Source organism: Somniosus microcephalus, chromosome 5, assembly GCF_052327205.1.
Source record: "Somniosus microcephalus isolate GS21.2 chromosome 5, FLI_Smic_1.0, whole genome shotgun sequence".
Taxonomy (NCBI): Eukaryota; Metazoa; Chordata; class Chondrichthyes; order Squaliformes; family Somniosidae; genus Somniosus; species Somniosus microcephalus.
In genome coordinates, this window is record NC_140991.1 from 295897137 (window position 1) to 295914509 (window position 17373).

Sequence of the window (17373 nt, forward strand, 5' to 3'; positions counted from 1 at the left end):
TAAGCAACTCCGGCACAAAGCCTATGTCCATGCATTGACTAATAGCATGAGTAGCTCAATCTCCATTATGGTGTGTGCCAATATACAGGAAACTCTTTTTTATCCGGCACCGACGGGACCGGCGTGGTACCGGTTGATCAAAAAGTCCAGATTACAGAGAGGTATACGTCCCAAGGTACGAGAGCCCCGTACATGGCCACAGGTGCAGGAGCCCCGGTTACACGGCACTTGTACAGGAGTCCCAGTTACACGGCCACAGATTGAGGAACCCCGGTTACACGGCCACTAATATATAGTAAAACTTACCTGAACCTACTCCTGAATTTTGCCGGTTAAGAGAGATTTCCGGATTTAGGTGCCGGTTAAAAGAAAGTTTCCTGTAGATCTTGTGAATGCACATTGGCAACCACTGCAGAATTAATGGAGATCATTTGAGGAACACTAAAAGTGCTACAGAGCACAGAAGAAAAAAGATCACAGGCTTTGCTATGAGTACTATCTTTGCCTCATTTAGAGGTTGACTAAAGGGTAAGGATTTAGTGATGCCATTGAGTTGGTCACATTAACTGCCACTAACTTTGTTAGCTTAGAATGTTGTTCCAGGAACTGAACCTGTTAAGACAAAAATGCTCTCTCATTAATGAGGAGTGGCTAATATTCCATGTACACTTATAGATGTGTATACACAAGACATTTCTTTTTATAGTTTGCTTTTGGGACGAGGAGGGGGGGTGGAGCTTCTTAATTCTTTGCATTCTTGGTTCCTACGACACAATTTTTAAAAGGCCAAGATGGCTAAAGTAATGTTACATAAAATAGAATTCGTTGTGTACTTCGGCATTTATACTTTGAAACTACTTAGCAAAACTGAACTTATGGAAGAACTGCAATATTGAATAATAGAAAGTGCATGAAAATTAGTTTTGGCTGTACACATTTTTCATCTGCCTTCCAAAGAAAGTAGCCGCGAAAGGGATTGGAAGGATCTGAGGACATTTAAAGAATTCATGGCTAAGGCAGTTTGAACAAACACAGTCTAAGCTACGGTTATGTACCTGACTCAGTATAGCGTGCAGATCACAGGTTTTCAAATCCAGGCTCGATATCGTGCCTGGGGAGGTACTGTTTAAGTGCTGTAAGACTACTTCATAGTTCGCTTGGGTCAAATTGTTTTCTGGCAGATCAAAAGTATTGGTCAAGCTCATGATATTTCTGTAAGAAAACAAAACAATGACCGTATAAGACATTAATCAAAATTACACGATTCTTTTGTAATACACAGTATTTTTGATGATCTGTTCTGCTCATTAAAAACATGAGGGCTAATTTTCCTTCCCCCTTGTGCCTAGAAACGGGGGAAGAAAGTCAGCTGTTAATGGCTTCCGGCTGAGCAAAGAAGCCATATGACCTCCAGGCCCAACTGCCTTCTTGCTGCACCTGAAAAAGAAGGAATTTACCTTCCTGCCTGGCCCCACAGGACCTCAAAGGTAGTCCTCTCTGGATTACTCCCAGTGCCACGCGCTAGTGAGAGTAGAAATAGGAGTATGCAGGTGCAGCAAGTGATTAAGAAGGCCAATGGAATGTTGGCTTTCATTGCTAGGGGGATAGAATATAAAAACAGGGAGGTATTGCTTCAGTTGTACAAGGTATTGGTGAGACCGCACCTGGAATACTGCGTACAGTTTTGGTGTCCGTACTTAAGAAAAGACATACTTGCTCTCGAGTCAGTACAAAGAAGGTTCACTCGGTTAATCCCGTGGATGAGGGGATGGACATATGAGGAGAGGTTGAGTAGATTGGGACTCTACTCATTGGAGTTCAGAAGAATGAGAGGCGATCTTATTGAAACATATAAGATTGTGAAGGGGTTGGATCGGGTGGATGCGGGGAGGATGTTCCAGATGATGGGTGAAACTAGAACTAGGGGGCATAGTCTTAGAATAAGGGGCTGCTCTTTCAAAACTGAGATGAGGAGGAACTACTTCACTCAGAGGGTGGTAGGTCCATGGAATATGCTGCCCCAAAAAGCTGTCGAAGCTACATCATTACATAAATTTAAAACAGAAATAGACAGTTTCCTAGAAGAAAAGGGAATTAAGGGTTACGGGGAGCGGGCAGGAATTTGGACATGAGTTTAGGTGCGGATCGGTCATGGCCCTGTGGGTAGCGGAGCGGGCCCAGGGGCCGTGTAGCCTGATCCTGCTCCTGTTTCGTGTGTCTAATTCTGTTAGATTCAGGAGATAGTCCTGTCATAGTGGATTGGCGGTTAGGATCAGATCAGCCATGATCTTATTGAATGGCGGAGCAGGCTCGAGGGGCCAATTGGCCTACTCCTGCTCCTATTTCTTATGTTCTTATGTTCTTATAAGGGGTTAATGCGTGATTAGAGGCATGGTGCAGGAGGGAAGGTTTCAGATTCCTGGGACATTGGGACCATTTCTGTGGCAGGAGGGAGCTGGTCAAGATGGACTGGTGGCACCTGAACAGGGCTGGGTCCAATATCCTCGCGGGCAAGTTAACTAGTGCTGTGGGGGAGGGTTTAAACTAATTCGGCAGGGGGCTGGGCACCAAGATGTAGTATTAAAAAGTAGAAACAAGGTGCACAGAGGACTGGAAGAAACAGTTAGAGTTAGAAATAATGCAGAATTAGGTGGGATCATAGAAAATACAAAGGGCTAGAAATTCGTGGGCTCAGCGTCACTCCGCAGCACCCATGGACCACTCCGCAGCACCCATGGACCACTCCGCAGCACCCATGGACCACTCCGCAGCACCCATGGACCACTCCGCAGCACCATTAAATGGCACTAAAACACCAGCCGTCAACTGGTGGTGGGTCCCGTGACGACGGCCGTTTTCATGCTTACTGACATGAAGGGTGTCCTCAGTGTGAAGACAGGACTTTGTCTCCAATGGGCTAGGCCATATCAGAGGGCAGTTAAGAGTCAACCACATTGATGTGGGTCTGGAGTCACATATCGGGCAGATTGGGTAATTTCCTTCCCTAAAGGACATTAGTGAACCAGATGGGTTTTTACAACAATCTGGTAGTTTTATGGTCACCATTACTGATACTAGCTTTTTATTCCAGGTTTATTTAATTAACTGAATTTAAATTCCCCAGTTGCCGTGGTGGGATTTGAACTCACGTCTCTGGATTGTTAGTCCAGGCCTCTGGATTACTAGTCCAGTAACATAACCATTATGCTACCGTTCCCAGCATGAGATGTGCACGTATGCTTAATATTCCTGAGTACAATGTATTCAGGAAAGATAGGGAAGGAAAAAAAAGGAGGAAGGGTAGCAGTTTTGATTAAGGAAAATATTACAGTGCTAGAAAGAGAGAATGTCCTTGAGGGGTCAAAGACAGAATCTATTTGGTTGGAGTTAAGAAACAATAAAGGAGCTTTTACACTACTGGGTGTGTTTTATAGGCCACCAAATAGTGGGAAGGAGACACAGGAGCAGATTTGCAGGGAAGTTACTGAGAGTTGCTAGAACTATAGGGGGTGGTTTTCACTCAGAAGTCGGGAAGGAGGCGGGAATACAACTTTCGGGGTTGTAGTCCCGCCTCCATCGAGATGCGGCCAATCCACGCGACTTTAACTTGATTGACCTTGTTGAGCCCGCCCAGAGGGCTCAGCAGGCCAATTAAGGGCCACCCGGCAACAGGTGACGTCACAGACTGAAATTTTATCTGTCAAGACATTTTGACAGATGAAATATCATTTTTTCACAGCTGTTTGAAGCTGTCAAACACTGACAGTCTTACTTCTAACCTGAGTCCTTCTACACAGACTCAGTTAGAAATCTCTCCGGCACTGAAAGCTGCAGGCTGTCATTTTTGACAGTTCGCAGCCGTTCTGCTTTCTGTGCCGGTTAGATGGTGGACACCCGAAACCTAGAGGAAGGAAGGCTAAAAAGTTAAGTACAGGCAATTTAAACTTCTTTACACACTTTAGACACACCAAACACACTTACCTTTGCACTCATGCACCCATCACTCACCTGAACACTGACATCTCGACCCCTCCAAGTCCTTCAACCCAACGGCCCGACTCCTGTAACCTGGCGTGGTTTGAAGCCATCGGGAATCCCATATTTCAAGCTTTAAAATAGGGATTAGGCTAAAAACTGCCTGTTAACTACCTGTTAACAGGCTGTTAATTGTCACTAATCCCTTCCCGCTTCGGGTCGGCGGGTCCCAGTGTGGGGCGGGTACCCGCCTCCTTTGAAACTTACATGGAGGCGGGTTTTGGGCGGGATGGTGTCGGGACCCCCGAATTTGGGACTTTAACCCCCCGCATGCCTCCAATCCCGACTTCACGGGTCAGTTAAAATCAAGGCCATAGAGTAGTGATAATGGGAGACTTTAATTACCGCAATATTGAATGGGGCAGTGATTGTGTTAAGGGCAGAGAGGGGGAGGAATTTCTGAAGTGCGTTCAGGAGAACTTTCTTCATCTGTATGTTTTCTGCCAATGAGAATGGAGGCATTGCTGGATCTAATCCTGGGGAATGAAGTGGGTCAAAGTGGAGAATGTCACAATGGGGGAGCATCTCGGTAATTGTGATCATAGTTATGGAGATGGACAAGGAGAAATCTAGAATAAAAATACTTAACTGGAGGAGGGCTACTTTCAACGAATTGAAGAGGGATCTGGCCCGAGTAAATTAGAGTCGGGGGAAATTCGGTATCGACCATTTTGGGGTGCTAACATCGCCTGGGCGCTAACTTTAGTGAACACGAAATTGAGTTTTAGCTCCCCAAGAGGGAGGTGGAGTGCAAAATCAAGCACTACACACTTCTCTTAGGGCGCTAACGTCACAGAGTGGGACGTGCTAATCAAGTTCCGCCGCTGTCCATTAGGGAGTCCTCAGACAGACTCGCGCCTTCCAGTTCTTAAAGGGGAGATTCAATCATGCTGCACAGCCTCACTCTGATCATTGCTGCTTGTGAACTGGGCCTGCAAGGAGCTGCAAGCCTTCACTCAAGCAACTGATGGCTGATCAGATGCCCAGACAAAGAGCTCGCCGGTTCAGTGACCACGCCTTGGAGGCTCTGGTCGCGGCTGTGGAACGCCGATGGGCAGTGCTCTCCCTGGACACTGGCAGGAGGCCATTGCCACAGGCCTTTAGGAGGATGTGGAGGGAGGTCACCCAGCACCTGTTGGCCAGAAGTGTGGTCCACAGAACTCCCACCCAGTGCTGGAAGAAAGAGCGGGACAGAGGCTGGGTATTCTGTGGCGAGTGTCTCACCTCCTGACTCCCCAAAGCCTTTCCACCACCTACAAGGCACAAGTCAGGAGTGTGATGGAATACTTTCCACGTGCCTGGAGGGGTGCAGCTCCTACAATGCTCAAGAAGCTTGACACCATCCAGGACAAAGCAGCCCGTTTGATCAGTAGCCCGTCCACCGCATTGAACACCCACTCCCTCCATCACCAGTGCTCATTTGCTCGCAATGTGTCCTATCTACAGGATGCACTGCAACAACTCCCCGAGATTTCTTCGACAACACCTCCCAAACCTGCAACTATCCACGACCTAGAAGGACAAGGGCTGCAATGGGAACATCACCACCTCCAAGTTCCCCTCCACGTCACATACCACCCTGACTTGGAAATATATCTTTGTTCCTTCATGGTTGTTGGGTCAAAATCCTGGCACTCCCTACTGAACAGCACTGAGAGAGTACCTTCACCACATGGACTGCAGCGGTTCAAGAAGAAGATCCACCATCACCTTCTCAAGGGCAACTAGGGATGGGCAATAAATGCTGGCCTTGCCAGCAACGCCCGCATCCCGAGAATGAATTAAAAAAACACAAGATGGAAAAGGGAAGCACGAAAGAAGATTCAAAGCACCGTGAGCAGCCTTGAGCAAACTTATCATAAAATAAATGTTTAAAATGTTGTTTATGTTGCTTTCTCAATACAGTCTGCTGTTTTGAAGTCTTTTGCGGGCAAAAATATTTGAATTACCCAATGATTTGAATTAAGCAATGTAATGCAGCAAAGTGGGAATTTAGAACAGAAACAAAATAATATTCAGGTAGTTTTATTCCCTGATAACTTACTTACTTAGCAAAACAGGCATCGAATTGCTCCGTTGCTCGGAAACCAATAATGGAATATGTTACCGTGGCCGCATACACTGATGTGAACCCATTGATGGTGGAGATAATCACAGCATCTTGCTCACAGTTGTTGCTTTGGAATAAAGAAAAGAGGAAAGCAGTCAGTCATCGATTATTTGTCTTCTATGTTAAATAGATTGTGTTGTTTTGGTGCGATGAGCATATGGGAGTTCATATCCGATGCTACTTACTGAACAGAGTTATAACTGGAGAAGGATATAAGACCCCCAAAGGCCAAGGAGAAGGAATAAAACACTTGTGCTCCAGCATCTAACCAGGTGCTTGGATTTATCAACTCTTTCACCTGGAAATCATAGAAATAGAGATGTATTATTTTCACCAGAGGGGCTTTGATAACAAGGTACAAGTAAGGAGTGTGATGGAATACTCTCCATGTGCCTGGATGAGTGCAGCTCCAACAACACTCAAGAAGCTCGACACCATCCAGGACAAAGCAGCCTGCTTGATTGGCACCCCGCCCACCACCTTAAACATTCTCTCCCTCCACCACCGGCACACCGTGGCTGCAGTGTGTACCATCTACAAGATGCACTGCAGCAACTCGCCAAGGCTTCTTCAGCAGCACCTCCCAAACCCACGACCTCTTCCACCTAGAAGAACAAGGGCAGCAGGCGCATGGGAACACCACCACCGCCAAGTTCCCCTCCAAGTCACTCACCATCCTGACTTAGAAGTATATCGCCGATCCTTCATCGTCGCTGGGTCAAAATCCTGGAACTCCCTCCCTAACAGCACTGTAGGAGTAGGTGGTGGTGAGCCGCCTTCACCACACGGACTGCAGCGGTTCAAGAGGGCTGCTCATCACCACCTTCTCAAGGGCAACTAGGGATGGGCAATAAATGCTGGCCTTGCCAGTGACGCCCACATCACCATAAAACAAATTTAAAAAAAAGAAACGTTAAGGGAAAAAGAAAGCTATAAATACTTACATCTGGTGTAAAGAGAAATTTTATTCCATCAACGGATCCTTTTAATGTCAACCCTCGAATCAAGAAGATTGTAAGTACAAGATAAGGGAGAGTAGAAGTAACATATACAGCCTGGTGGAAAAGAGAAAAGATTAAATCTATTGTACCAGTACAATCAAATATGTTAGACAGTTTACACATTCTACTTTAATTTTAGGTTCATTCACTAATGTTGTGGTTCTATGACTGAATGCAAACATTAGAGCTTGAAATTACCCCTTGCTCGTATTAAATTCTTGTCCGCAGTATTTTAATGTTTATTTTAAATGGGTTATCATTTCCATCAAAACAAGGAGAGGAATTTGATGCAGGCGTAAGACTTGCTTTTACCAGTGAATGACTTTTAAAGAACAGAAAAATATTGTTTTTTCAAGAATCTATACATTTGAAAACCTGTGAAATAAGGTAAGTTTATTTTTAGCCCCTTTAAATATGTATTTTTTGTTTTAAATATTTAATATTTATTTGAAGTGTACGTGTACTTTTGGGGTATGCCCATTCATACTTATGAGGATTCCATACACACAGAATCTGCATAAGTATGAATGGGGGTCCCCTTCTTTCATTGGTTGGGCCGGCCCACGTGATCCCAGGGGCGCTTGCGAACCACCTGCGTCCCTGGGCCTCTACACAGGCCTACGCCTAGAGGCCCAGGAGCGTAAGTGTCCGAACCTCCGGGACCATTAGGTACGTACGTAGATTTTTTGCTGGTTGGAGGTATTTGCCCGCGGGAAGCTTCCGACCGCAAATTCAGGGCCCCGATGTTTTCGATCGCCTAAGGGGCGGAGAGGAATTTTCCAGATTTGTTCCCCCTAATTGGCCTTGGGTTTTTACCTGTTCTTTTGCGTGCCCCAGGAGATGACATGGCTGCTGGTGGCTCAGGGGTGCTTAATCATGATGCAACACGTATCATGACTTGGTGGTCCAGATGTTTATTTTCCTGCCCGTCAGTTTCGGATATTCGTATCACTTAGAGTGACAATTTAAAAACATGGATGATTTTCCCCTCCCTACTCCACCAGCACTGAAACCAATTGCAACCCCCTTATCCGATAATTCAGCACACATTTGAGATCAAACATGGCCTTCCCGGTCTGTATGGCTCAACTACTTGCTCTATCAACTCTTCTTATCGTGTCTACACACTGTTTCCTTTGGGGAACAGTATGAAGTAGTGGAAGGATTTCTGGCCGCGTTAAACGCTCCTTCCGTGACCGTAACCATCTTCATACCAGCCATTAGGGTGGTTAGTCCTATGGCGGGAGGGCTTTACGGGCTCCCAAAACCCATACGATGGGGGGAGCCACCCACACCCACGGACGCAAGTATCCCGCTGGATGTCAACCCAGAATTTAGAGCCGGAGCTCCGACTCTACTTGCCGGGACTGTCTGGAGCGGGGTTCGAAACCCTACACCTTCTGGCCCAGCGGCAGGGATGCTTACCGCTGCGCCAAAGGCCCACTCCCCTCTATCAACTGAATGAGCCGTCAGTGAAGCCCATTAGATATGCGATTATAACGTCATTTTAACGCATCTCTACTCCACTGAAGATGATCATGATTATGGTAAATAATATAAGCCCAGCCAACTGCTGTCACCTTTAACATGATGTCTGTGGGCTGGGTGCAGTGGCATGTGCAACAGTGAAGCCGAACTAACAACAGAAAATGCTGGAAAAACTCTGCAGGCCAGGCAACATCCGTGGAGAGAAAATAGAGTCAACGTTTCGGGTCTAACCCTTTGTCAAGACTGGAAAGGCACAGGAAATGAAATAGATTGAAAGGCCAGGCTGGGAGAGAACAAAAGAGAAGTGAAGAGACATTAAGAGGTATTCAAAACGAGACGAGATGGTGATAGGACTAGTGCCTACAGTGAAGCCGAACTGTTGCCTGCTGGTGAGATAGGACTGGGCTTAACTGTGATATCCTTTGTATTCAAATAACCTGATGAGACTCACTGTCAAGGCTCAGACATGAATAATGCTTACTTGGGTGAGGAAAAAAAGAATGACTAGTGCTAACAGAACCGTGGCCCAGCAAGGAGTCAACACCTTCAGTAGAGAAGGGGAGGAGAAAAACTGGACATCGCCCCTTTAAAACAAAATACCAGGGGCGTGATCTTGCCAGCCCTGGGGAGGCGGGTATGGAGGAAGGACTGCCGGGAAAATGGCAGAAATTGGGGGCGGGTGCCCATCCCGCCCCAACCCGTCTCCGTGCCATCTTGCCAGGAGGCGGGTAGTTGACCCGCGCCGGGTCCTGTCTCCTCGGAGGCGGGAAGGGGATTAGTGCCACTTATCTACCTGTTAACAGGTAGTTAACAGGCAGATAAGAGGATTATCCCCAGTTTACCCACACAAGTGCGGGCTTCCCGAAGGCTGCGAACCCCGCCAGGGTCACCAAGGTGAGCAGTGGGTCTGCGGGGGTCAGAGGGGTGCAAAAGTGTACTGTGAAGGTAAGTGATGGGTGCAAGTGTGGAGAGGTGAGTATGTGAGGTGAGTGAAAAGTGATAAAAAATGTTTACTTACCTTTGTTTCTTCCTGCAGGCTTCAAGAGTTGGGTATGCAGAGAGTCTCGCAACTCACTGGCAGAGATGACAGATGGCTGCTGCATTCTCCGATGCAACAACCATCTAATTTCTGCTAAAGAAAGGGGTTTGATGAAGTCTTGAATTCAAGAACTCATCAAACTACAGAGAATGTCAGTGTTTGACAGCTTCACAGAGCTGTCAAACGATGACAATTCATCTGTCAAAAATCTTTGACAGATGAAACGTTATAAGCTGAGGTTCTCTGTAACCAGCTTTCCCTTAATTGGCCTTTGAACAAAAGGCTGATATTTAAAGATATTTAGTAGACGAAAATCATATATAAACTTCAAGTGCATCCATTGACCAAATAATATTACCCATAATTACTCCTGGGTAACTCGAAAACTTGTTCAAAATGTAGCTGCACAGCCAAAAGCAGTTTTGACTAAGCTTTGATAACAAACAGCCACAGACTGCGAGTGAAGGTTAAATCATTAAATAACATATTATAATGCTGTGTAGAACTTAGAATTCGCTTAACAAAACTATAAACAAGATAACACTGGACATTGGCAAAGTTGGTGGAAAAATACTGGAAAGGCGGGATGCTACCTTAGTCTGAGTGACAATGGTATTTTGACCATTAGAACCAATTAAAAAAGGTGATTTTGTTAAAGACCATATATGGACACTGGCCAATCCAACTTTTGATAAGAAAAGGGTTAAAACCTCGATACTCAAAGAATAACTTGACACAGACGTACTGTGAGGACAAAGGAACAGACTTAAGACAACATAATCTGTGTCCGAGAGGTTCCAGAGACCTAGGACTGCGAGCTACTCATTAAAACTATCGCCTAATATTAAGTATATTACGCTGTATGCTTAATAAATCTTGATCTATTGCACAAACATACTGGCTGCTGCCTATTGGTGTCTTGTCCAAGAACTCAGAGGTCTATAAGATCTTACACCTGCTAAGCCCGCTGGGCGGGCTTAACAAGGTCAATCAAGGGAAAATAGCATGGGTTGGCCAGAAGTTGATGGAGGCGGGACTGAAACCTGACAAATGGGAGTCCCGCCTCCAAAAGCTCCCCATTGACAAAATCCAGCTGTCACTGAGGGAGAATGTAAGAAAGAAAGAAAGACTTGCATTTATATTGCGCCTTTCACAACCACCGGACATCTCAAAGCTTTACAGCCAATTAAGTACTTTTGAAGTGTAGTAACTGTTGTAATGTGGGAAACGCGGCAGCCAATCTGCGCACAGCAAGCTCCCACAAACAACAATGTGATAATGACCAGATAGTCTGTTTTTTTGTTATGTTGGTTGAGGTTTAAACATTGGCCAGGACACCGGGGATAACTCCCCTGCTCTTCTTCGAAATAGTGCCATGGGATCGTTTATGTTCACCTGAGAGAGCAAATTAAGACATTGCACTACACTTGTGGCTGAAAAGTATAAAATGAAGTGGCACTAAACACTTTTCAGATGCAGCAATGACCCAATAAATGGAAATCTTACAGTTGTACAATAAGATATAATGACTTTGTACACTACCTTGCCAGTTGTTTCAATGCCTCTGATTATGCATACATACAGCACAGCCCAAGCACATATAAGGCTGAGTAACAGCCACCACTGGATGCTACCTGATTCCTCGATACCGGTTGAAATGTTTAAAGTTTCTCTGTACCAATAATAATCCACTGGAGAGCTCTCGGCACATTCAACCACATATCCTATCAACACATAAATAAAAATAGTAGAGAAAGATATTATTCATGAGATAAGAGTACTGCAATAAGGAGCCTGCGCAATAAAATTCTAACCTGTCCAGCCAGCCAGCACACCGACTCTCTCCATCAGACTCTCTCTTTAGTGCTAATTTATATCAAGCTGCAGGCAATTTTTTGTTGTGGATTGATGTCGATTGGGAAACTTGCTTGAGACTGGTCAAACTCATTTCATTACAGCCAGCAGATAGAGGAGACTTTCATCCCATCAGTTTGGACTGGACTTGAACCCAGGGCCTAAAGGCGAAAGGGTAGTGGGCAAACATAAGAACATAAGAAATAGGAGCAGGAGTCGGCCATACGACCCCTCGAGCCTGCTCTGCCGTTCAATGAGATCGTGGCTGATCTTCGACCTCAACTCCACTTTCCCGTCCTATCCCCATATCCCTTCATTCCCCGAGAGTCCAAACATCTATCGATCTCAGTCTCGAATATACTCAATGACTCAGCATCCACAGCCCTCTGGGGCAGAGAATGCCAAAGATTAAATGTTCTGGACTGAACTTTTACCACTTACAAACAAAAATAATCCCAGTAACGGAGTGAATTTATCTAGTGTGCAGCTGAGCCAGAGGATCTTATGTTCTTACCCCCGCGCCCGCCCCCCCCCCCCGCCCCCCGTCACTATTGATGGGAAATCCTGGAAGTGGCTGAGACAAGCGCAGAGCTAGCTGTTTCTTCCACTACATCCACTGCCCAGAATTACATTATTCTGCCGACAACATGCACTTAACATTTTGGCAACTATCTGTTCTGATTCTGTCTGGATTTCACAATTTGAAGTCCTGTTATTTTTCACTGATCCTTATGGATAAAGTCCTGCACTTGAGAACAGGAAGAAATTTTGCAAAAATACAACATAAATCAATACCTGTATTATTGGCTGTCAGTGGACAAGTGCTCCAGGGTAGAGGCTCTTGGAATGAATTAAAGATGTACCACATAACCAAGGCAATTATACTGTTGTAATATAAGCTAATCAGCAATGAAACCAGCATTGATGCTATACCTAAGGAAATGAGAGTCAATATGAAAGATATGAATCTACCAGAGAAAAGAGACTGCAATTGTATATAGTTACTTTAGCATAAGAAATTATTCTGAAGAATCGATAATGCACATTATAACATAATTGTACTAATAAATTATTATTGTCCATGATGAATTGTGTGCTGATACATTTACAAATATTGATTTAACTGCCTTTATAGAATAAGACTAGCGTTTGTGGTTAACAGGATTGCAAATATTGCTTTATATAGTGCTGATTGTTTGGCTTCAGATTCAGAAACTGGATTGTGATGAAATATGTCATTCATCAGACTCTGTATTTAACTACATATATTGTATTGCCGGCTCCTGTGTTTTACCTTGTATTGTATATAGTGCACCGCCCCCTTTCTCCCCATTGGGTGTGTCGGCTCCGCCCATACCTGGCCCTACTTAAGACAAGCCCAGGCTTGTCTTGCAGCAGAACGCTAGGTGAAGACACAGGCATCTTTCTTTGCTAATAAAAGCCTTGTTTTATCCAGTTAACTTTGAGCCTTGAAGTTATTGAGGCGCATCATGGATGTTTTCTGATGATTCCAATTAACTGAGAAAATCAAAAGCTCAGATGAAAATTTGGCTTTTCATAATCTGAACTGCATCTTAAAGATCAATGCCTATCTTGGATGTTCCCCCTTACTTCAGGGACTAGGCAATTGCCGAGCATTATATTGTACTGCTCTATCATACGTATCATGTGATGGCGAAGGTTGGGTACCTAAAGTGTGATGGACACAGGGGTGTGCGAGATGTAAGGTTTTTGTACACGTGCATATAGCTAGGCCTTGAAACTTTGTTGGGGGAATACGAGTGTATAAGTGCTTAACATGGTCATCTGAAATTCCTCTCTGCTATTTTACCAGAGGAATTATTCTAAACAGGTTAACAACTCTGCAAAAATAGAGGACCAAGGAATTTCAGGTGAGTGCATCAAGTGGTTGTATTAATCGGCAGTGTAAATGAATCGATATTATTATTCTGAGCTTTAGTTAAAAATGATAATAGAATGACAATATTTTGGCAATATTGCAAAAACTAAATTTTCTTAACATATTTTCCGACTATGCAGTACTATATAGTTCAGGCTATGGCCAATGTTCCCTCTAAATTTTCTTTGTACTGGGCGGGCTACAAACTTCTCTGAGCACTACTTATTTGTCCATGGGCAGTACATTTACATCACAGTTATCAACTGACAAAGCTGCGAGTGGCCTGTTTATTTCAATGTGTGTTACGTTCCAGGTTGTTGCGCGGCCTCACACGCGCGCACTTTCGAGAGAACATTGGCTGTGACACACTTCCTTACAACTCGAAACAGCAGCTTCAATCAGTGCTTACTTTTTTTTTAAACAACACTTCTTTCCAAATTCAAATTCAGGTACGACCTCAGTGCAAGAGTGCCTGGAGCAAGGAGACATGTGGCTGTGCATGGCTGGAAAGTAGAGCAAAGGGCCATTTTAAAACACAGCCCATTTTCAGATATGACACTGAACCTTACTGCTGCAATCCTAGCCCAAAAAATGTCACCAGAACGTTACATCCTGAAAACCACCATTCATCGTAACTGTCTGCCTGAGCCCAGCCTACCACCTGTAAATGGGGTGTTAGGCTAGGCCAAGCAATCCCCACAGTTTCTCCCAATTAGCACCCTAACCTGACCATGGGAAACCATGACCGAGATTTTGCTCACCTCGGCAGGTCTGGTGCTGCTGGCTCGATCCCGCTCTGGAAAATGAACTTACCTCAATGGGGCTTGTTAAGCCCACCCAGCGTGTCTCCCCGCCCAATTAGATGCAGCAGGTCTGGTGATGTTATTCATGATGCATCTTGAGACGGCTTCCTTAAAGGGACCAGAGTCACCATGCTTTTGACGTTTGTGCTGTCAGTGTTTTACAGCATTGAAGTGCTACAAACACTGACAATCACTGCACAGAGGTGCAGGGCTGCACCCAGGCTCTCCCATGACTCCCTCCATATGCTTATGGAGGGAGTCACAGCACACAGGGAGGTCGTCTTCCCATCACATTGGGGGAAGAGACCTCCCCAGGAGACCAACACAGCCGGTTGCACATTGCACAGGAGGGCACGAGCAGGGATGTGGTCAGGAGGACCTGGGTGCAGTGCTGCAAACGTTTCAATGATCTCAGTAGATCACAAAACTTTAGTACAAAGCCACACTCAACCTCATCCTGCTGTGCCCCTCATCACATCCCCATCACTCTGCCTTCCGTACCCTACTCCTGCACATCCTTACTCACACCCACTTACCTTGCACCATCCATCCTACCTACATTATCACTTCCCCATCTCAGTAGCCACCCCTCACCCTCACCCTCATCCTAGTGCAATCATAACAACTAGCAACACACACGGGTAGCCACTTGGGTGTTTGATCCAATGTTCATGTAAAGTTTCTGTTAATGTGCTGTCAAACATTGAAACCTTTATTTTCAACACTTTGCATTCTTGGACAGATTTGTGTGCACCTTTGGAAGTGGCTTAGTGAGTTGCAGTGAATGGTGAGACATAATGGTACACCCCACAATGGTGCTGAGTGTGAAAGGAATGGCTTGGACATTGTAAGGATGCTTTATGGTGTTGGTGTGGGGTGGTGCCAACCTGGTGCATCATGTGGCAGCCAGGGTGTACAGCGTCAAGTGAAGTAAATCTGGCCATGGTGAGCTCATCCCTGGCCTCCCGGGCAGCAATGTGCTCGGGTGCTGATGCCCTCTGCCCCGTGCAGCATCAGGTGATTGTGGAGAAGGTTGGTGTTGTTGGTGCTGCTGGTGTTGGGGCTGATCGTTGTCGGATTCTGAAGACCAAGGTGAGACAGTATAAAGGGCACCCACGCTGATGGAATAGAAGGCAGATGAAGTAGAGATGACAGAAGCATTCTGTCAATGGTGGGAGAGTTCTTCCAATGAGGTAAGAGTGGATGGAGAATGGAAAGCCTGCAGAATCTGTGCTGGAAATGGACTGAGAAACAGCTTGTGGCTGAGAAAAGTGATGATCTGTCAGGTGGGAGCTTTCACTGTACATTTGAAGCTGTCAAGTAATCAGCTGGAGCAATGGCTACTGAACTCATGCCTCAGGTTGACGGACGTGGTCCCCGAGCAGCGTGGACCCTGTGGCCATGCAGTTAAAGTCATAAAGTAAGTTAAAAAGCCTGTTAAACATCTGTCAACTAGATGCTAATGATTTCAATTGGGTCCCCCGCCGCTGCGTGTTGGGTCTGCTCAGCGTTGACAGACCCGACATTGGGAAAGGCACGTTGCGGCGGGTTATGGCGGGTTGACAGCAGGGCCCCGACCCACTGTCAAAAAAAAAAAACATTTTCCTACCCGACCCGCCACCAATCCCGCCCGCTAACCCTCCGCAAAGTCTCAGCTAATGCCACTATAACGGTGACAGTAGGAGCAGCACAGCGGTATCCCTGAGACAGATACCGCATAGAGGCAGCTGTCATTTAGCAACGTTATTGCAGGTTTCTGTCTGCATCCTTCTTGCCGTTAACTGTGCCAATAACCGCTTCACTGATTTGTCAGAGAATCTGGGGGCTCTTACCGCTGAAGACACCCTCCTCCTTCTGCCATTGCAAGTCGGTTTCTACTTTCTCTCCCTCTCCAGTTTGTGTCCTTGTAGCTCTTTCTGGGTCTGAATTGGACACGAATGAAAGTTCAAAAACTGCAGATTGAATAGGTGTTTGGGCTCCTGTTGTTTTCTATCAGATTTCAAAACAGTTGCCTGCTAATTCTGAATCTAAAAATGGGGCCTTGAATTGTGAGTTCATTTGGTGTCACAGGCCAATTTAGTGCTTAGGCAGATTGTTAAAATGGAGAGAAGTTCAAGCGAATTTTGTTGTTTCTAGACTGGTTTTTTTTTGCTTCTGGATGTATGTGGAAAAATGGCCAAAGAGCTACAGGGAAAATCTGCATTTTGAAAAGCCTGATCATTGCAATCAGATTGTTGCATTTGCAATTTCAACTCTGGTAACTTACCCACTCCTTTCAAGTAAGGGTGAATAGAACTCCAGACCCCCACACTGCCTTTCTGCAGGCGCTGCCCAATGGCAAACTCAAGAAGCAACAGTGGGACACCTTCGAGCACCAGCAGGATGAGAAACGGGATCATGAATGCACCTGGAAAAGAGAAACAATGTATTGAGGCAACAATGGAAAATGTAACTGTTCACCTCCCCCCTCTTCAACAATGTTTGTGCGCATCAAGGATGCTTAGTGCTGGGGAATGGAACACTTTCCATTTCAGGTACCCAGTGTCAGCATCAAGCACTTCCACATCAGGTGTAACGCCGTTACTCTGCCCCAGCAATGTGCCTTAACTGTGGTGTATGTAACCTGTTCCACCTTAAGAGAACTTAAGCCTGTTCCACCTTAAGAGATGTACTACTTTCTCTGGCTGCTGTATACGTAATACCGGTGGTGACCACCGGTATATAAGCACTGTGTAGTAATATTGTATTTAGTATAGTCCTGACCTCCAACCAGTAAAGACCTGTTGAACTTTAATCTTGTAGTCTGTGTTAGTAATTACAACTAGAACACACAGACTTAACAGTGGCGATGAGGCCGATTCTTACCCTGCGGCAGTTTATATCCACGGCGGCTTCGTCCACAGAATGGATGTCGAAGAGAGGCTTCCACCCTCATCACCCTGCTGGAAGACACGTCGCGCGGCAGACATCGAGAAACCAGAGTGCAGAAGACATCCTGAACTCGAAGCCTCCATCAGCGGCTGTCAGCTATCTTCTTTCTACCTCGGTGGTGGGTAAGCTGGGCAGCGACGCGACCAGAAAGTCGGCCGCGTTGGCTGTACAGACGGGGAGGGAAGACGGAGGAATAAGGGCGGTGAGATCGA

At 45.7% G+C, this 17373-nt stretch overlaps 1 protein-coding gene across 1 annotated transcript in view; it reads right to left on the reverse strand.

Annotated features, from left to right (window-relative positions):
* The window catches only part of LOC147117823 (sodium-dependent neutral amino acid transporter B(0)AT1-like), a 60432-nt gene that overhangs the window by 28262 nt on the left and 14797 nt on the right, over nt 1-17373 (reverse strand). Inside the window, exons 2-8 of the mRNA XM_085989171.1 lie at nt 16497-16637; nt 12323-12460; nt 11216-11397; nt 7090-7200; nt 6331-6443; nt 6084-6212; nt 1056-1212 (exon numbers count right to left, since the gene is read on the reverse strand). Of these exons, the coding sequence (XP_085845297.1) occupies nt 1056-1212; nt 6084-6212; nt 6331-6443; nt 7090-7200; nt 11216-11397; nt 12323-12460; nt 16497-16637 (971 nt within the window). The remainder of the gene's footprint in view (nt 1-1055; nt 1213-6083; nt 6213-6330; nt 6444-7089; nt 7201-11215; nt 11398-12322; nt 12461-16496; nt 16638-17373) is intronic.